The 21,919-nt window shown below is 45.0% G+C and overlaps 1 protein-coding gene across 1 annotated transcript in view; it reads right to left on the minus strand.

Moving 5' to 3' along the window:
- Positions 1 to 21,919, minus strand: part of mcm10 (minichromosome maintenance 10 replication initiation factor) — a 77,943-nt gene that overhangs the window by 55,366 nt on the left and 658 nt on the right. The window contains exons 2-8 of the mRNA XM_070897096.1: positions 20,461 to 20,508; positions 19,962 to 20,291; positions 14,574 to 14,699; positions 13,114 to 13,254; positions 10,198 to 10,384; positions 5,042 to 5,207; positions 2,915 to 3,076 (exon numbers count right to left, since the gene is read on the minus strand). Coding sequence (XP_070753197.1) covers positions 2,915 to 3,076; positions 5,042 to 5,207; positions 10,198 to 10,384; positions 13,114 to 13,254; positions 14,574 to 14,699; positions 19,962 to 20,291; positions 20,461 to 20,467 — 1,119 coding nt within the window. The 5' untranslated portion in view covers positions 20,468 to 20,508. The remainder of the gene's footprint in view (positions 1 to 2,914; positions 3,077 to 5,041; positions 5,208 to 10,197; positions 10,385 to 13,113; positions 13,255 to 14,573; positions 14,700 to 19,961; positions 20,292 to 20,460; positions 20,509 to 21,919) is intronic.

Consider the following 21,919-nt stretch of genomic DNA (forward strand, 5'->3'; position numbering starts at 1 on the left):
ATGTGATGCAGTGTCTCTGGACTAGATATAATGGAGTAGCAGCGGGTCTTCAAATTAGCCTGTGCTACGTGACCTTCCTCACCTCACCCTGCCCCCTCCTCTGCTGCTAACCACTTGCCTGTTGCTTTCTACTTCCAAATGACCAGTCACAGGCGCCGCATCCCTCAGATCAACCCTCCACGTCAGGCCATCATGTGGAGGAGGAGGAGGAAGAGGACTTCACAGAGCAGCCGACTCCGGGTGAAGCAGGGGCAGATGCACTCCGCACCTCTTTTTCCACTGGCAAACACCTCACCCGAGGATGATGCAACATTCCTGGGCTTTGAGATCTCCGAGGCTCCTGGGACTAGTAGTGTGCAGCAACACAGTTCTGGGGTCGAATCCCATATACCATCTCTCTGGAGGGTGAGTCGACTAAGGCTGGACATCATGGGACTGTCCAGGGAGAGCATCCAGCTCACCAGTCAGCTTCTTGATGTCCTGGGTAGGATTCTCGCGACCATCGAGAATCTCATTGTGACCATAACGGAGGTAGGGTTGCAGATAGTCGTTGTGAGCTGCGAAACCTGCGAGGCCATCACTGCCCACACGAGGCTGGAGTCCCGGAGAGTGTGGCGAGCAACCTTTCCGCGTTCCCCAGTGTGACACCCAGACCCAGCCCCACACACCACCGGTGACTGGCGACGCCGATGAAGAGGTGCGCCAGTCAGAAGACGGGCCTTCCACGTCATTCGCTCGTCCAGTGTCCCCCCCCCCCTACACAGCATTGCTCTGACAACGTTGCTGCAGGCCATTGTGGTGCCACTTTGGGTATGAGAAGCAGGCAAAGGAGGGGGCTAAGGGTAAAGGGGGGGGGGGGGGGGGGAAGCCGGTGGTAAAAGACAGTGGGGCAGGGGAGTTGTTATAATGTTGTTGTTTAATCACACTGCTGGATGTAGATAATTTGTTATTTTATTAAAGTTTCAACGTTTGCAAATTATGTTTGTAAACTTTTATAACTTTATTATGTTTCATAAATTGTTTTGTTCACCTTAATCATTCCTGTGTAATGTCTCATTTGCAGAATAAGAGGGGGAATAGTCAACATGGTGGGATAAAGTGCCCAGGCAAGAGTCAAACAGTCAAACGTTCACTCTTCAAGCAAAGCGTTCAATTATGAGCTGCTGACAGAAGGCTTTTGCAGCAGCAAAATTTCCATGATGCTTCCCCTGTGATTGTGGTGGTGGCAGGCTCCTCTTCTTCATCTTCCTCTCTTCCTCCCCCCCAAGGTGGATCTGCAGTCCCCATTGGCAATTCCTGTCCCCTCATGATGGCTAAGTTGTGTAGCATGCAGCACACCACAATGAACTCAGAGACCGGCTGAGGGGAGTATTACAGGCAGCCTCCAGAGTGTTCCAAGCATCGGAAGCGCTGCTTGAGCACTCCGACTGTCTGTTCGATGATGTTGCATGTGGCTGCATGGCTCTCATTTTCGCGATGCTCGGCTTCTGTCTGAGGGTTCCAGAGGGGGGTCATGAGCCAGGTGCCGAGGCCGTAACCTTTGTCCCCGAGCATCCAGCTCTGGCCTTGTGGTTGACGCTGGAACAGGCCTGAGACAGTGCTCTGACGCAAGATGAAAGCATCATGGATGTTCCCTGGATATTGAGCACTGACTGCTATGATGCGCTGAGTACGGTCGCAGACGATCTGTACGTTCATGGAGTGGAATCCCATTTGGTTTCGGTAAACCTCTGGATTCTGTAAAGGTGCTCGCAGGACGATGTGCGTAGTCAAGAGCACCCTGAACCTCGAGGAAGCCAGCAAATCCTCCAACCCTCTCATTTTGGGCCTCCTCGGTCATTGGGAAGTTTATACATACGTACAGTGCAGTAGTCACCTGGCGAATGCAGCAATGTGTCCCCCACTGATGCCTGAAAGGAGCTGGAGGCATAGAAGGCAAGCACCGCAGTCACCTTCACTTCGATGGGCAGCTGAAGGTCTGCCTGTATGAGCTGGCATATCTGTGTCAGCACTTCTTTTCGGAAGCGCAGCCTTCTAACGTACTGTGCCTCAGAGAGCTGCAAGTATGAGCACTGTTCCCTGTAAAGTCGTTGGGGGTAAGGCCTCCTCCCCATACATCTGCAATCTCTTCAATTACATTGAAAATGATCAATAAGCCTTCTTGCAGCTCGACACCGTATAAATATAGCAGCCAGGAATAATGGTTGACGTAGTATAGCCCCCATCTTTTAAAATGTCCTTAAGTGCCCTTTAACACAAACTATAACCTCACATAAACTTCACAATGAAAAGTATGCATTAATGCAGCCTCCTTCTCCCAATGCTTTTAATCACTCAGAACTCCAACTTTCTCCTGCGTTTCCAAGATGGTGCCGTTAGTACCTGGTGTGGGACTGGTTTTTGCTGACGGATTCCCAGGTGGACGCAAAATCAGCTGATATGCTTGAAAGTCCCGCCTGGGGTTCTAGTACAGCGATGCATAACGATTTACATCATACAAACGGTGAAAATAGCGGGTGGGCGCTAAATTTTAGCACCGCCGCAAAACCATTGCCAAAGTTCCGCCTGGGCGCAAAATCTTGCTCCCTCATGCCAAAAAAATCCTTTTTGCGCTCTACCCAGGCGCTAAACGGGGCGCAAATTAGCCGAAAATCCAGCAACTCGCTTCACAGTTCCATTGGTCTTACTTTTAGAATAACTATCAACACTGCTAGACACCTCGCCAAAAAATCCCAAAAGATAATGTTTTATCTCATTCATGAATTTTTTTTAAACACAAGAAAACTTTCCAAACTAGCTTGGATCATCAATAATGTTTTTAAATCTGATTTTAAGCACATGAAAACTATAGTAAAAATACTTAATTCCCTAGGACTTCAAGTGTATTTTACCGAGGAAATTTCTATTCACCCACCTCATTCGATCCATCTTTGGGTTTCATAGGATTGGCATTCAGTAGTCCGATAACTGTTCCTGTCTCTGTTTTCCAATGCTCTTTGTGGACATTCCCAAAGAGGAAGAGGGACAAGTTGCCGCTACGCAGGTCACTTAAATTCCATATACTGAATGTTTTACCCTGCAAAAACAAAATTCCGATTTCAACTTTATTGTAACGTCATGTGTATGGAATCCAATTACAGACAAAAAAAATGTACATTGGGCGGTGTCAGCTACGGCTCAGTACCCTCTCCTCGGAGTCAGAAGGTTGTGTTCAAGTCCCACGCCAGAGACTTGAGCACAAAAATCTAGGCTGACACTCCAGTGCAGTACAGCACTTTACAGCCGATGAAGTACTTTTGAAGTGTAGTTACTGTTGTAATGTGGGAAACACGGCAGCCAATTTGCGCACAGCAAGCTCCCACACACAGCAATGTGATAATGACCAGATAATCTGTTTTAGTGATGTTGAGTGAGGGATAAATATTGGCCCCAGGACACCGGGGAGAACTCCCCTGATCTTCTTCGAAATAGTGCCATGGAATCTTTTACGTCCACTTGAGAGAGCAGACGGGGCCTCGGTTTAACGTCCCATCCGAAAAACGGCACCTCCGACACTGCAGCACTCCCTCAGCACTGCATTGGAGTGTCAGCCTAGATTTATATGCTCAAGTTCCTGTTGACAACAGATGGCAAAAACTGTTGATAAATATATGAAGTGGAGGATGACAGTGGTATGGGGAGAACAGGCCAGTGGAAATAATTATGCATTCCGAAAAATAAGCACAGACATGATGGGCTGAATGGCTTCTCTCTTTGCTATAAACTGCTACAGTTTTAAGCGAGAAAGGACTTGTAACTCATGAGCGAGGTGGTCATAAACATGACGGAAATAGCTTCGTAAGTTGTGGAACAGTTGTTATCCTGTTCCATGCTGCACCAAACTGAGATAACTGCTTAAACCAGTACATTTTAAAACCCAGTTATTATTCCTTTACCAATTTTCCCCTTACTACCGTGAAGACTTTGGGCTACACCTTTATGGTGACACTCACCCTCCAATATTCAGTGACCATTATTTCCCTTATTTACACCTCATTTTGCCTTGCACCATTATCACTTTTGTCATTTAATCACGCCTGCCCTCCACCCGATCACAGACCTCTCCTTTTTATTCTTTTTCTGCCACCCATCCTACCCCAACCCCCTTTTCCCTGGCTTTAAAGTTGCTCAACTTCCAGTTTTTGACGAAGGGTCACAGACCTGAAACGGTAATTCGGTTTCTCTCACCAGAGATGCTGGCTGACTTGCTGAGCGTTTCCAGCATTTTTTGTTTTTATGTGATCTTTATTTATGGCAACTGCAAGCCGTTCCACGGCAGGATTAATTGCAGCCAAGCCCGATCTGGGCTTCAATCAATGTCCACAGGCCTGAACTTTCAGCAGGAGTCACTGAATAGCGATTTTTAAAAATGATAATCGCAGCTGATTCTCCCCTAATGCTGGGTGTTAAATCAAACTGCCGCTCTGACTGAAATCAGTTAACTCTGAGATTTTAAAAACCTTAGATTTGAAGTTCCGTATAATAATTAAGATTTGAAAACAGAACAACTTGTATTTATAAAGTGCCTTTAACATAGTAAAACATCGCAAGGCTCTTCACAGGAGTGTCGCCAAACAAAATAGGACACCGAGCCACGCAAGGAGAAAGAGGTAGGTTTTGATGAGCCTCTTAAAAGAGGAAGAAGTAACGAGGAGGAGAGGTTTAGGGAGAGAAATCCAGAGATTAGGGCTTTGGCAGCCGAAGGCAGAGCCGCCAACGATGGAGCAATTAAAATCGGGGATGCGCAAGAATCCAGAGTGCAGATAACTCGGGGGGGCTTGTAGGGCTGAAGGATATTACAGAGGGGTGAGGCCACGGAGGGATTTGAAAACACGAATGAGAATTTTAAAATCGAGGTGTTGCTGAACTGGGAGCCAATGGAGGTCAGCGAGTACAGGGGTGATGGGGGAACGGGACTCAATCCACATTTATAATATATAAGCAAATCACAAAAGCTAGAAATACCTCCAAATTCTGAATCACCTTCAGATATTGTACATACATTGTTGGAGCTCTGTGGTGTAATTCTCCTAATGACAACCCCAAAGGTAACCCAGTCTGTGTCTTCCAGTTTTTCATTTCCAAGTTTTGAAAGCAGCTGGGAAAGTCGGATCAGCTTTCGACCTTGCATCTTCCTCTCCATCTCTGTGGATGAAAATACAGGGTTTCTGGTGGGAGAAAAACAGTTTCTTTAATTTGACAGTAATTCTCAAAAGCTAGGTTTAGTTAAAAAATTAACTTAAATTTTTTTTTTAAATGAAGCATAATAAAAGTTACAATAACTAAGATTTTTTCTTTTTAATACTCAGAGCCTTTTGTAATCGTTTTTTCCTTCAACTGGAATGGTACCTCCATTAATTTCGAATTGCTATCGATACACTGATTTCTGGTCCACATCCCTCCATGGCCTCGCTCCTCCTTATCGCTCTAACCTCCGCAAGCCCCACGACCGCGCCCCCCTGCCGAGATCTCTGCGCTCCTCTAATTCTGGCCTCTTGAGCATCCTGATTTTAATCACTCCACCACTGGTGGCCGTGCCTTCAGCTACCAAGGCCCCAAGCTCTGGAATTCCCTCCCTAAACCTCTCTTTCCTCCTTTAAGACGCTCCTTAAAACCTACCTCAATAGATCCTTATGTGGCTCGGTGTCAAATTTTGTTTTATAACGCTCCTATGAAGCAGCTTGGGATGTTTTACTATGTTAAAGGCGCTATAGAGATACTTTGTTGTTGTTTACGGACTCTTATCGGCCTCCTTCCATTAATGCCAACTACACATCGAAATGAATTTGTTGAATGTGAAGTGCACTGGAATGCTTCCAGCATGTGAGAAGGCACTGTATAAATTCAAGCTCTTTCTTTTAGTGCATACAGTGCTCCATCTAGTGACTGGGCGAACTGGCAATTCTATCAACACTCGGCAGGTCATATGAACAGCTCACTGAGCCTGGTCCGTCACTCAATAAGATCATGGCTGATCTTTTTTTTTAATTCACGGAATGTGGGCATTACTGGCAATTTATTGCCCGTCCCCAATTGCCCTTGTGGAGCATGCTAGGCCATTTCAGAGTCAACCACATTGCTGTGGATCTGGAGTCTCATATATACCAGACCGGGAAAGGACTTCCCCTCAGATTTTCCTTCCCTAAGAGGATATTTGTGAACCAAATCAATTTTTATGATAGTTACATGGTCACCATTACTGACACTAGCTTTTTATTCCAGATTTATAATCTGGATTTAAATTCCCCGACTGCCATGGTGGGAGTTGAACTCTTGTCTTCAGATTATTCCAGGCCTCTGGATTATTAGTCCAGTAACATTAGCATTGTGCTACCGTTCTACCTTAAATCCATCTTCCCGCATTATCCCCATATCCCTCGATTCCCTTAGTATCCAAAAATCTATTGATCTCAGCATTGAATATACTCTGATTGAGCATCCACATCCTATGTGTGAAGAAATTTCTCCTCATCTCAGTCTTAAATGACCGACCCTTTATCCTGAGACTGTGACCCCCCCCCTAGTTCTAAACTCCCCAGCCAGAGGAAACATCCTCCCAGCATCAACCCTGTCAAGCCCTCTCAGAATTTTATGCCTCAACTTTGGACTGCTTGAATTTTGTCAGGCGGGGGCGATTGGTCCAAGGCAACATCTGACACAAAGCTGCGTCGGGTGAAAGCTGGTGGATAATCGGGAAGGTGGACAATTAGACTGCAGATAATGGAGCTTCCATTGTCGAAAACTTGTAGAATGGCCCAATCGCTTTCGGGGTATTGGGTTGAACAACTATCCAAAGCAAAATCTGCAGATACTGGACATCTGAAACAAAACAAAAATTGACCAGGTGAGGTCAGTCAGAATCTGTGGCGAGAATAGATGCTGACTGAGCGGCTGAATGTTTGCAGCAATTTTTGTTTTGTTTCAGATGTCCAGTATCTGCAGATTTTGCTTTGGATAGTTGTTCAACCCAATACCCCGAAAGCGATTGGGCCATTCTACAAGTTTTCGACAATGGAAGCTCCATTATCTGCAGTCTAATTGTCCACCTTCCCGATTATCCACCAGCTTTCACCCGACGCAGCTTTGTGTCAGATGTTGCCTTGGACCAATCGCCCCCGCCTGACAAAATTCAAGCAGTCCAAAGTTAAAATATCAACATCACAAAAACAGATCATCTGCTCATTATCACATTGCTGTTTGTGGGAGCTTACAACAATGACTACACACCAAAAGAACTGAATTGGCTGTAAAGCGCTTTGGGACGTCTGGTGGTCGTGAAAGGCGCTATATAAATACAAGTCTTTCTTTTTCTTTCATTTTCTTTATATTGTACTTCTGTTCATTTTAGTGCTGGTTATTGTTAGACCAACCTTTGGGCTTTTAATCATCAAATTACATCAGATAGGAGTTCCACAATAATGATAAAATTGGATATCTGCTTTTAAAAGCAGTATTTTTATAACTGGACCTTCCTTTAAAAGAAAAATTGTCTATTGTCTCTCAGATTAGTTAGTATACTTTCTCTCCCCACAACCCTCCTTGATGAGGTGGAAGGGCCTGCTTGCATGCAGTGTGTACCATCTACAAGATGCACTGCAGCAACCCACCAAGGCTTCTTCGGCAGCACTTCCCAAACCCGCGACCTCTACCGGCTAAAAGGACAAGGGCAGCAGGTGCATGAGAACACCACCACCTCCACGTTCCCCTCAAAGTCACGCACTATCTTGACTTGGAAAATATCACCATTCCTTCATCGTCGCTGGGTCAAAATCCTGGAACCCCCTACCTAACAGCTCTGTGGGAGCACCTTCACCACACGGACTGCAGCGGTGGCTCACCACCACCTTCTCAAAGGCAATTAGGGGTGGGCAATAAATGCCGGCCTTGCCAGCGACGCCCACATCCCAGGAATGAATTTTTAAAAAGCTGACTGCCATTAATGTAGCTCTCCTGATGGCTCACAGAGGCATGCTTCCCAGAATAGCTCACCCTCAGATAACCCAGAGATGCCCAGGTATTTAATTCATTTTCCTATTCAGTGAGCTTCCAGGGTAATCTACTACAGTATACACTGATTCCTTGGTGAATCTTTCTAAATTAGTGAGTGAGGGTACGGAACTTAACAAATGTGGATTTTAATATTCACAGCGACATTCTGGATTATTCACGGATTATCCTCTGAAATTACTCATTGACAAAATTACCTTTTTGCAAGCAAGATTTATGATTGTAATGTCTCATTGTACAAAAGCACACAAACAGATAATAAATACAATTAAAGGACTGAAGGTAAATATGTTAGCAATCCAAGTTAACTCCTGGCATTACCACTTGAATTTGGGCCATCATCCCATTTGTCTCTCTAATCTCTCCTGTCTTTCACCCTATCACAGACCCTCCCTTTTGTTCTTTCCCCCTCCACTCCCACCCGGCCTTTCGGTGCTTGTTAAGAATCTGTTCTTTTCGAACACTCTCCAGTTCTGACAAAGGGTCATCGACCCGAAACGTTAACTCTGTTTCTCTCTCCACAGATGCTGCCTGACCCTCTGAGATTTCCAGCATTTTCTGTTTTTATTCCAGATTCCAGCATCCGCAGTATTTTCCTTTTGTATTATTTGCTATGTAGCCTGGTTATCTCAAAAGACACAGAGTCAAACACAACTAGCTAAGACACTCGAGTAATTTTCCAGCTGCAGAGAAACCTAATGGAAGTAATACTGATATCTAAAAAGTGTAGAGGAACGGAGGGACCTGGGAGTGCAGGTCCACAGATCCCTGAAGGTAGCAGGCCAGGTAGATAAGGTGGTTAAGATGGAATACTTGCCATTATTAGTCGAGATATGGAATACAAGAGCAAGAAGGTTATGCTTGATTGATTAAAACAAGAATATATTTCACAAAATGTAATCATACATATACAATAAATGTTATTAAACTGATAACTGTGGTTGGGCTGCAGCTGGAGTATGGCTCAGAGACATGGATCATGTACAGCAGACACCTCAAGTCGCAGGAGAAATGCCACCAACGATGTCTCTGCAAGATCCTATAAATTCCCTGGGAGGACAGACGCACCAACATTAGTGTCCTCGACCAGACCAACATCCCCAGCATTGAAGCACTGACCACACTTGATCACCTCCGCTGGGCAGGCCACATTATTCGCATGCCAGACACAAGACTCCCAAAGCAAGCGTCTACTCGGAACTCCTTCACGGCAAACAAGCCAAAGTTGGGCAGAGGAAACGATACAAGGACACCTTCAAAGCCTCCCTGATAAATTGCAACATCCCCACTGACACCTGGGAATCCCTGGCCAAAGACCGCCCTAAGTGGAGGAAGTGCATCTGGGAGGGCACTGAGCACCTCGAGTCTCATCGCCGAGAGAATGCAGAAATCAAGCGCAGGCAGCGGAAAGAGCTTGCAGCAAACCTGTCCCACACCTACCCTTTCCCCCAACGACTAGCTGTCCCACCTGTGACAGGGACTGTGGCTCTCGTATTGGACTGTTCAGCCATCTAAGGACTCATTTTAAGAGTGGAAGCAAGTCTTCTTTGATTCCGAGGGACTGCCTATGATGATGATGACTGTGTGTCGTTCTGGTCACCACATTACAGGAAAGATGTGATTGCACTGGAAAGACTGCAGAGGAGATTTACAAGAATGATGCCTGGACTGGAGAATTTTGACTATGAGGAAAGATTGGAGATGCTGGGTCTGTTTTCTTTGGAACAGAGAAGGCTAAGGGTAGACCTGATTGAGGTGTATAAAATTATGAGGGACCTGGAGAGAGTGGATAGGAAGGACCTGTTTCCCTTGGCAGAGGGGTAAACAACCAGGGGCATAGATTTAAAGTCATTGGGGGGAGGTTTAGAGGAGATACGAGGGGAAATTTCTTCACCCAGAGGGTGGTGGGGGTCTGGAACTCACTGCCTGAAAGGGTGGTAGAGACATTAAAAAAATACTTTGGACGTGCACTTAAAGGTGCCGTGACCTGCAGGACTACGGACCAAGAGCTGGAATGTGGGGTTAGGCTGCATAGCTCTTGGTTGGCTGGAGCGGACACAATGGGCCGAAATGGCCTTCTTCCATTCTGTAAATTTCTGATATCTGCCATTTTAAAAAGAAAGCAAATTACACAGAACCCAATTACTGTACCTCAGCCTCAAGCCAGAGAATTTATCCACCGCTATGTCAGAGTTCGCCGCCCTCGAGGTTCCTGGCCTTTCACAGTCTCGTTCCATTGCAGAATGTCTCGGGAGTGCTGTATTGGGTTTGTTGCTGGTTTTCAGAGGCTGAGGCAGCTGCCTGCTTCCAGGCTGTGTTTGGGTGAGACTTTTTCGTTCTGTCCAAATGATTAAAAACAAGAACATATTTCACAAAACATAATCACACATATACAATCAAGCTATTAAACTGATAAATTAGTCACAACCTATGTTACTGATCTCATTGAAACATACAAAATTCTTACAGGGCTTGACAGGGTAGATGCTGAGAGGTTGTTTCCCCCTGGCTGGGGAGTCTAGAACCAGGGGTCACAGTCTCAGGATAAGGGGTCAACCATTTAAGACTGAGATGAGGAGAAATTTCTTCACTCAGAGGGTGGTGAATTTTTGGAATTCTTTGAAATGTAGGAAAGTGAAGTTGAGGTCGAAGATCAGCCATGATCTTATTGAATGGCGGAGTGGGCTCGAGGGGCCGAATGGCCGACTCCTGCTCCTAATTCTTAGGTGCTTTTGAAGCGGATTGCTCATGGGTGCCAAAGGCCCCTTCCATGCCTAACACCGCAGAGAGAGTTCAGCACCCCCTCCACCACAAGACATTTTTGTCCTGGAGAGGTACCCCTACAGCAGGGTGTGCATCTCTCTTGCTGCCTCAACAGAACTCGCTTCTCCCCTCAAAAGACTCTCTAGCCACCCTCATCCTCTCCTATCTAAATAGGGTGCCTCTCTCTTGGTTCCCCACAGGTTTGCAAGAGGTTCTTGCTTTCTCTGCTTTCCCCATCCTCAAGAGGATGCTTCTCCCTCTCCTTCCATTTCTCTCCCCCAAAGAGATACATGCTTTTTCATCTCCATTTCATGGCTTGCAACACAGATGAAACATAGGTCCAGATTTCCCCGGGGATAGGTACATCAAAGGTGCAATGACTTTTAACTACATTCTCCGATTGCATTTAAATGACGTGCTAATTTCTATATTGGATAAAACCAAGCATACTTGTATTGCACAAAACAGTATCTAGTGTATTGCACAAAACAGTATCTACACAACACGTGAAATGTTAAATGCACAGCAGTGCATTAAACACTATAGTGAATACTACATATACAGTCTCAAAATGCTGTATTATATACAATACTACTAAACAGTACAGCACTCAGCATATACGTATAGCACTATATTAAACTGTACTCTAATCATATCTATACAGAGATATGCTGAACCATTCTATAGACTACTATACTAAATGTCAGTGTCAGCTGTGGCTCAGTTGGTAGCACCCTTGCCCGAGTCAGAAGGTTGTGTGTTTAAGTCCCACTCCAGAGACTGTAGAGAGTGCTGTCTTTCGGATGAGACGTTAAACCGTCTGCTCTCTCAGGTGGACTTAAAAGATCCCATGGCACTATTTTGAACAAGAGCAGGGGAGTTAGCCCCAGTGTCCTGGCCAATATTTAGCAATATCACTAAAAAAAAAACTGATTATCTGGTCATTATCACATTGCTGTTTGTGGGAGCTTGCTGTGCACAACTTGTCTTGTCACATTTTCTACAATGACAACACTTCAAAAAATAACGTACTTTATATGGCTGTAAAACGATTTGGGACGTTTGATGGTCGTGAAAGGCGCTATAGAAATGCAAGACTTTTTGTGTCAGATGTAAGATACTATTGGAAAAACCGTAAGTGAAGCAGTAATATATATATATACACCTGCACTAAACATATGCAGCACCTCGCTGCTATACTAATACAATAGGACACAGAAGTTTTGATACAACAGTGTGCATTATATAGTATTGCATAACGTAGAACAGGTATACACATCACTTTCCTCGTTTTATTTAATTTTAACACACCGATGTATTCCAGGTGTAAAAGAAAATGATCTGCCGTGACTTCACTAGTATACTGAAGTGTACGAGGAAACATTTTTACAAAAATAACTAAAGAACAAAGAGGAGCTGAAGGGAAAGGAAGTAGTGTTACACAAACACAGCCTTCCTGCTATTGCTGTTAATTACTTTTCAGATGTTTAAATGTGTTCAATTGGTTCCAAAATAACACTGAACTTATCTCATAGAAACATATAAAATTCTGACGGGATTGGACAAGTTAGATGCAAAAAGAATGTTCCCGATGTTGGGGAAGTCCAGAACCAGAGGTCACAGTCTAAGGACAAGGAGTAAGCCATTTAGGACCGAGATAAGGAGAAACTTCTTCACTCAGAGAGTTGTGAACCCGTGGAATTCTCTACCGCAGAAAGTTGTTGAGGCCAGTTCATTAGATATATTCAAAAGGGAGTTAAATGTGGCCTTTACGGCTAAAGGGATCAAGGGGTATGGAGAGAAAGCAGGAATGGGGTACTGAAGTTGCATGATCAGCCATGATCATATTGAATGGTGGTGCAGGCTCGAAGGGCCGAATGGCCCACTCCTGCACCTATTTTCTATGTTTCAATTAATAATAATAGTAATAGCTATTATTGCCTCAGCTATACTGCAAATTTTGAATAACTAGTTAAATTAGTAACTTTGCATCTTAAAAAGATCTACAACCTTGATTTTGTTTCTTGACAAACAATGCAAAAAAAATTAGCCAAAATACCTCATTTTTAAAATAAGGTTTCCAGAGTAAGTGCCCAGACACCTCTTCAGCCGTGGGTTTTTAAAATCAGGTTTTTGCTTCTACTCCCAGGCGAGTCCACGGTGGTTACAGGGGTGTCTAACCATGATGCTTCACACATCACGACTACATGGGACAGGCTTGATGGACTAGGTGGTCTTTTCCTGCCTATCGCACGTCCGTATATAAATACATGCTCAATATGCAGGAAGCATTGGATCAATTACCCGCTGTTGGTTTTGTAGATTCGGGGGTTTTGGGTGGCTTGGTTTTCAAGAGACCATTTTTCGGACTTGAAGAGGGCGTACATAGAGCTTCCTGAAAAGAGTGACATTCCTTCATGTTCTGTGAAGTACGTGTAGTTTGTCCTGTTGAAAACACAGAGTTAAAGCAAAAAGATACAATTAAGGAAATGAAAAAGTGGCTATTAGTGTCGGCCATGGCTCAGTGGGCAGCACTCTCACCTCTGAGTCAGAAGGTTGTGGGTTCAAGTCCCACTCCAGGGATTTGACCACAAAAATCTAGGCTGATACTCCAGTGCAGTGCTGAAGGAGCGCTGCATTGTTGGAGATGCCGTCTTTCGGATGAGACATTAAACCGAGGCCCTGTCTGCTCTTTCAGATGGATGTAAAAGATCCCAGGGTACTATTTCGAAAAAGAGCAGGGGAGTTATCCCCAGTGTCCTGGCCAATATTTATCCCTCAATTAACATAACAAAGACAGATTATCTGGCCATGATCACATTGCTGTTTGTGGGAGCTTGCTGTGCGCAAATTGGCTGCCGCGTTTCCTATATTACAAGTGACTACACTTTCTTTCTTTCTATTACTGGAACCGCGAGGGAAGTTACGAGAACAAGTCCATTGAAAGACCACGGTAACTCTGACTAGAAACCACACGAGCAGTTTGCAGCACATCAATTTCACAGCCAATTGTTTGCACAAATGCAGATTATACACACACACACCGTCAGAATACCAACTATTCTAACATGAGTAAATTGGTATGCTGGATTAATTCAGTGATAAATCCCACTGGCTCTGATTTGGAGTGAAGAAACTGCACCATCTAACCTACCAGGCCAAAGTATGATTTCAGAAAATATTGATTTTGCTGCAAGCAACCTCTAAGTCACAGTATAAATTAAGATGAACTTCATAATAACTCACGAGGGCTACAGAACTGATTTTTCTAAATGCCTACCAATACTAGGTGGGCATATATAAAAAGATCAGAGTCAAACCAGCCCAACAGATAAAACACACACGAAGGCTGCACAGTTCCGATCATGAGCTTCTATTTCATAGAATCACAGAACGGTTACAACACATTCGGCCCACTGAGCCCGCTATAAATTGTGTAACATGGTATATCCTAATATCTGGCACATAATTTCAAGCCTCCAGCTCAAAAGTACTAAAATTACCAAAATCAAAACAGGTTCGAAATCCTATCTGAAAATATACTGCAATAAAGTTAAACTGCATCTATGGGGAGTATAGCAACTTCAGTGAACTGGATTCCGGATAGCTCAGTCCGGAATAAAGATGCATCGGGTGTCTAGAACCAGAAACAGTTCAGCGCCATTTCGGTCATTGCTAAGCTCCCTTTGCAGGAACCACTCAATAAATCACCGTGAGGTCCCTTAGCATGCCAACTCGCACTCCACCCACAAACGAATCCGTACCTGGTGCTTTCAGCTTGTTTTCAGGTGAGCCTTTTCCAGTAGTGGCGACGGATTTCTGTCCACCTGCAACCTTGGTCAACTGCCTCTGTAACTTTTCCATCTGCTCCTTCATCCGTTCCAGTTCCGCTGTGGGGAAAAAAGTACGGATTCTTAGGGAGGCAGCGAGTCCCTAACCACATAGATTTAAATAGTATTCGAGCTGCAAAAATCTTATTATTTATGGATTGTTTTTTATTTGTTCACGGGATGTGAGCATCGCTGGCAAGGCCGGCATTTATTGCTCATCCCTAATTATCTAAGGAAGGATATACTTGAGAAGGTGGTGGTGAGCTGCCTTCTTGAACCGCAGAAGGCAGTTAAGAGTCAACCACATTGCTGTGGGTCTGGAGTCACATATAGGCAGACTGGGTAAGGGCGGCAGATTTCCTTCCCTAAAGGACATTACTGAACCAGATGGGTTTTTACGACAATCTGTTCGTTTCATGGTCACCATTCCAGATTAATTTAATTACCTAAATTTAAATTCCCCAGCTGCCGTGGCGGAATTTGAACTCATGTCTCTGGATCTAGTCCAGTAACATAACCACTATGCTACTGTACTCACTCAAAGCAACAATGACATTCCCAGAAAACAAAAGAACAGAATTCCTTTTATCCACAGAAAGGCCTGCCCATGACAATTCATCACCAGTGGCAGATTAAAACAAGCTTCACATTCTTGCACACGATACAGGCTTGAAAGCACCCATGGATACGGGATAGTTCTTTGTAAATATCCAAGAAACCCAGAAGTTCTCACAAAGCCCATTGGCTCCTGGTGTTCGTTCCTTCACCAGCCCAGCATTTTGTTCAACACATCGATAGTCAGAATATTCACTGCAAGCAGACATTTTGCCAGTCTCTAGAAATCGGTGTTCTCACAATTATTTAAATCGGATAGTAAAATTGCAAAATATATGTTTGACAGATAAATACAAGATTAATGCAATTATACAACATGTTAAAGTCAAAACATTTTGGTCAGATCGGGTTAGGGTCAAAAACTGTGCTGGAAAAGATTATATATCTTCAGGGTATATACCATTTCCATTTAACATACAATGATACAATGAAGCAGTATAATTACAGTAGAAAGCAGAAAATGGTACAGTTTGGAATATTTTTTCAAAGATACAAGGGGCTTAATCTCATTGTTTGCAGTATTATCTGACCTCTTCGTCGTGTTTCTGCCTTACAATACACTCCAGCCTATACATTATCCTATATACGAATAGGATTAAAGGAGAAATCTCTTCAATACCAGTAATTTTGCTAACTAAAGATTAAAACATCTCTCTTTTAAAAGCTCTTCTGGTGCTATGCTTGGACAACTTCTGTCCCCTTAAGTCATTAGAACATAAGAATTAGGAGCAGGAGTAGGCCATACGGCCCCTCGAGCCTGCTCCGCCATTCAATAAGATCATGGCTGATCATCGTCCTCAACTCCACTTTCCCGCCTGATCTCCATTTCCCTTGATTTACTTGATATCCAAAAATCTATCGATCTCAGTCTTGAATATACTCAACGACTCAGCATCCATCTGGGGTAGGGAATTCAAAAGATATCAAGAAATGGCTGAGCGCACTTGTTACAGCAAAGGCTATGGTCCCCAACATCAATCCGGCTGTCCTGCTGAAGACTTGTACTCCAGAACTAGCCGTGCCTCGAGCCAAGCTGTTCCAGTACAGTTACAAGACTGGCATCTATCCGACAATGTGGAAAACCGGCCAGGCATGTCCTGTCGACAAAAAGCAGGACAAATCCAATCCGGCCAATTACCACCCTATTAGTCTGCTCTCAGTCATCAACAAAGTGATGTAAGGTGTCGTCGACACTGCTATAAAAAAAAAACACAGTAAAAGGGAATATTATTTGAATGGGGAGAAATTACAACATGCTGCGGTGCAGAGGGACCTGGGGGTCCTTGTGCATGAAACTCTTTTGGATAATTCAGCTTTTACCAAGATTTGAACTCGGATCGCTAGATTCAAAGTCCAGAGTGCTCACCATTACACCACTGAACCCCAAAAAGTTAGTTTGCAGGTGCAGCAGGTAATCAGGAAGGCGAATGGAATGTTGGCCTTCATTGCGAGAGGGATGGAGTACAAAAACAGGGAGGTCCTGCTGCAACTGTACAGGGTATTGGTGAGGCCGCACCTGGAGTACTGCGTGCAGTTTTGGTCACCTTACTTAAGGAAGCTTTGGAGGGGATACAGAGACGATTCACTAGGTTGATTCCGGAGATGAGGGGGTTACCTTATGATGATAGATTGAGTAGACTGGGTCTTTCAAAAGGGAGTTAGATGAAGTCCTTACTACTCGGGGGATCAAGGGTTATGGCGAGAAAGCAGGAAGGGGGTACTGAAGTTTCATGTTCAGCCATGAACTCATTGAATGGCGGTGCAGGCTAGAAGGGCTGAATGGCCTGCTCCTGCACCTATTTTCTATGTTTCTATGTTTACTCGTTGGAGTTCAGAAGGATGAGGGGTGATCTTATTAAAACATTTAAAATAATGAAAGGGATAGACAAGATAGAGGCAGAGAGGTTGTTTCCACTGATCGGGGAGACTGGAACTAGGGAGCACAGCCTCAAAATACGGGGGAGCCAATTTAAAGTTGAGAAGGAATTTCTTCTCCCAGAGGGTTGTGAATCTGTGCAATTCTCTGCCCAGGGAAGCAGTTGAGGCTAGCTCATTGAATGTATTCAAATCACAGATAGATAGATTTTTAACCAATAAGGGAATTAAGGGTTATGGGGAGCGGGCGGGTAAGTGGAGCTGAGTCCACGGCCAGATCAGCCATGACCTTGTTGAGTGGCGGAGCAGGCTCGAGAGGCTAGATGACCTACTCCTGTTCCTAATTCTTATGTTCTTACCACAGCGTCTGCAAAGGGATATAGATAGGCTGAGTGAGTGGGCAGTAAGGTGGCAGATGGGAGTATAATGTAGGGAAATGTGAGGTTATTCACTTTGGTAGGAAGAATAGAAAAACAGAATATTTTTTAAATGGTGAGAAACTTAAATGCTAGTGTTCAGAGAAATTTGGGTGTTCTTGTGCAAGAAACACAGAAAGCCAGCATACAGGTACAGCAAGCAATAAGGAAAGTAAATGGCATGGTGTCCTTTATTGCAAGGGGGTTGGAGTATAAAAGTAAGGAAGCCTTGCTACAATTGTACAGGGCCCTGGTGAGACCACACCTGGAGTACTGCACACAATTTTGGTCTCCGTATCTAAGGAAGGATATACTTGCCTTGGAGGCGGTGCAATGGAGATTCGCTAGATTGATTCCTGGGATGAGAGGGCTGTCTTTTGATGAGCAATTGTGTAAAATGGGACTATACTTTATGGAGTTTAGAAGAATGACAGGTGATCTCATTGAAGCATACAAGATTCTGAAGGGGATTGACAGGATAAATGCCGAGAGGTTGTTTCCCCTAGCTGGAGTGTCTAGAACTATGGGGCACAGTCTCAGGATAAGGGGTAGGTCTTAAGACAGTAATGAGGAGGAATTTCTTCATTCAGAGCGTTGTGAATCTTTGGAATTCTCTGCCCCAGAGTGCTGTGGATGCTAAGTCTCTGAATATAATCAAGGCTGAGGTAGATAAGATTTTTGGGGTCCAGGAGAATCAAGGGATATGGAGATCAGGCAAGAAAGTGGAGTTGAGGTCAATGATCAGCCATGATCTTATTAAATGGTGGAGCAGGCTCGAGGGGCCGTATGGCCTACTCCTGCTCCTATTTCTTATGTTCTTAACCTGCTCACCGATTCGCAGTTTGGATTCCGCCAGGACCACTCAGCTCCAGACCTCATTACAGACTTGGTCCAAACATGGACAAAAGAGCTGAATTCCAGAGGTGAAGTGAGAGTGACTGCCCTTGACATCAAGGCAGCATCTGACCGAGTGTGACATCAAGGAGCCCTAGTAAAACTGCTCAATAGGAATCAGGGGGAAAACTCTCCAATGGCACAAAGGAAGATGGTTGTGGCTGTTGGAGGTCAATCATCTCAGCCCTAGGACATCACTGCATGAGTTCCTCAGTTGACCTTCCCTCCATAAGGTCAGAAGTGGGGATGCTCACCGATGATCGCAGTGTTCAGTTCCATTCGCAACAAGTCAGATAATGAAGCAGTCCATGCCCACATGCAGCAAGACCTGGGCAACATTCAGGCTTGGACTGATAAGTGGCAAGTAACATTCGCACCACACAAGTGCCAGACAATGACCATCTCCAATAAGCGAAAGTCTAACCACCGTCCTTGACATTCAACAGCATTACCATCACCGAATCCCCCACCATCAACATCACCGAATCCACCACCATCTGATGATGATGGCAAGAGAGCTCAAGGACACCCTCAAAGCCTCCTTGAAAAAGTGCAACATCCCCACCGACACCTGGGAGTCCCTGGCTGCTCAAAATGGAGAAGCATCCGGGAAGGTGCCGAACACTGAGTCTCTTCGTCGGAAGCCAAGCACAAACCGCGGAAGGAGCGCACGACAACCCAGGCACCCCACCCACCCGCCCCTCCAACCACTGTCTGCCCCACTTGTGACAGAGACTGTAGGTCCCGCATTGGACTCACCAGTCACCCAAGAACTCATTTTAGCGTGGAAGGAAGTCATCCTTGACTCCAAGGGACTGCATAAGTAGAAGACCATCAACATATTGGGGGTCACCATTGATCAGAAACTTAACTGGATCAAACACAAAGACTGTGGCTACAAGAGCAGGTCAGAGGCTGGGTATTCTGCGGCGAGTGTCTCACCTCCTGACTCCCCAAAGCCTTTCCACCATCTACAAGACACAAGTCAGGAGTGTGATGGAACACTCTCCACTTGCCTGGATGAGTGCAGCTCCAACAACACTCGAGAAGCTCACCACCATCCAGGACAAAGTAGCCCGCTTGATTGGCACCTCATCCACCATCTTAAATATTCACTCCCTCCACCACCGGCGCACCGTGGCTGCAGAGTGTACCATCTACAAGATGCATTGCAGCAACTCGCCAAGGCTTCTTTGGCAGCACCTCCCAAACCTGCGACCTCTACCACCTATAAGGACGAGGGCAGCAGGCGCATGGGAACACCATCACCTCCACGTTCCCCTCCGAGTCACACACCAGCCCGACTTGGAAATATATCGCCGTTACTTTGTCGCAGAGTGAAAATCCTGGCACTCCCTAACAGCACTGTGGGAGCACCTTCACCACACGGGACTACAGCAGTTCAAGAAGGCAGCACACCACCATCTTCTCAAGGGCAATAAATGCTGGTTTTGCCAGCGATGCCCACATCCCGTGAACGGATTTATAAAAAAAAGAGAGCAGAGCAATAATTGTCAAATACCTTCTAATTCCATTTTTGATTTTTCTGATTTTTCCCAACCAGGAATGAGAGACGGTTGTTCATTTTTCTCTATTGCTTTTGTTTTACTCTCCTCCTCCTCATCATCTTCGTCCTCCTCCAAGTCATCCACATCCCCAAAAAGAACACTGATTTCCATCGCCCGGACAGCATCCTCTTCATCTCCATCGAACAGATCATCCCACTCAGCAGCCTCATCGAGTGATCGCTGCTCCACATTGTGTTCACCCTGAAAACATCCTTCAGCTGTCACAGCCTCTTCCTCCTCATTCTCGACCAAAAGGGATGCCAATAAATCGAGGTCCTCGCTACCTGCCGCCAATCAAAGCATTACGTTAATCAGACTGCAACCGTCTCTTTACTTTCTAAACGAACCTGCTTCAAGTGTGATATTTTTCAGTAATGTTTTGGAAATGTAAAATTTTTTTTAAAGCACTAAATTATTTCAATGCTAGGATGCAATTAATTGAAATGCTCTTACCTTCCATGGTATATGATTAACAAGGCTTCAGAAAACAAGTGTCACACACTGAAAAATAAAATAAGATTGTATCACTAATAATATCACCCTGAATAAACGGAACTATTCTATAGCCACAATCCCCACACTACATTCTTAATTTAAAAGAGCAATTCTTATATATAATGCATAGACTAATACACAAACTGTAGAATTTCCTCTTTGCTCTCCTTGCACACACACAGAATGATAAACTAAGATCGTAGGTATTAAAGATATATTGGTCTTGGAGGGGATAGCGCATATTCACCAGAAATTAAAAGGTAAAATTACGAGGACAAATTGCATAACCTGGGTTTGTATTCTCTTGACTTTAGGCGGTTGAGAGGCGATCTAATCGAGGTATTTAAAATGATTAGGGGATTCGATAAGAGTAAATACAGAAACTATTTCATCGTGGCAATCCAGATCGGCATAATCTAGGCCACTTAGGTACTCGCTCTCCCAAAAGGCGGTGGATGTTGGAGAACTGAAATTTCCAAGAGTCAGATTGATAGGTTTTTGTTAGTTAAGGGTATCAAGATACATGGAGCAACGGCTGGAAAATGGAGTTGAGGTGCAGATCAGCCATGATACAATAGAATGGCCTCCTCCTGTTCCTATTGTTGCTTATGGGATTTTACTGTCATTAATGGAAGCAGCTTGTGCTACACAAGAATATATTTCAAAAGTTGTGAAATGCCCTAGGAGATGCTGGAAATGTGGTTAGACACACTATAAACTCAAACTCTTCCTGCTACTAGTTTTGCAGTTCTTCCCTTAAAAAGTAAAACAATCTTCACATTTGCACCCAAAACATTAATATGGCAGTTCCCTTAGATGATAACTTCCAGCATTTTGTAATTGTTCCAATCTCTTCCTGGTCCTCCCTCTACCCCTCTCATACCCCAGTCCCCCTCACACCCCAATCCCCCTCTGCCCTCAGATTCCAGTCCCCCTCTCACACCCCAGTCCTTCTCTGCCCCTCTCACACCCCAGTCCTTCTCTGCCCCTCTCACACCCCAGTCCTTCTCTGCCCCTCTCACATCCCAGTCCTTCTCTGTCCCTCTCACACCCCAGTCCTTCTCTGCCCCTCTCACACCCCAGTCCTTCTCTGTCCCTCACACCCCAGTCCTTCTCTGTCCCTCTCACACCCCAGTCCTTCTCTGCCCCTCTCACACCCCAGTCCTTGTCTCGGCCCTGCTCACACCCCAATCCCTCACTGCCCCACTCACACCCCAATCCCTCACTGCCCCACTCACACCCCAATCCCTCTCTGCCCCCTCACACCCCAATCCCCCTCACTGCCCCGCTCACACCCCAATCCCTCACTGCCCCCTCACACCCCAATCCCTCTCTGCCCCCTCACACCCCAATCCCTCACTGCCTCCTCACACCCCAATCCCTCGCTGCCCCCTCACACCCCAATCCCTCTCTGCCC

Source organism: Pristiophorus japonicus, chromosome 13, assembly GCF_044704955.1.
Source record: "Pristiophorus japonicus isolate sPriJap1 chromosome 13, sPriJap1.hap1, whole genome shotgun sequence".
NCBI classification, from domain to species: Eukaryota; Metazoa; Chordata; class Chondrichthyes; family Pristiophoridae; genus Pristiophorus; species Pristiophorus japonicus.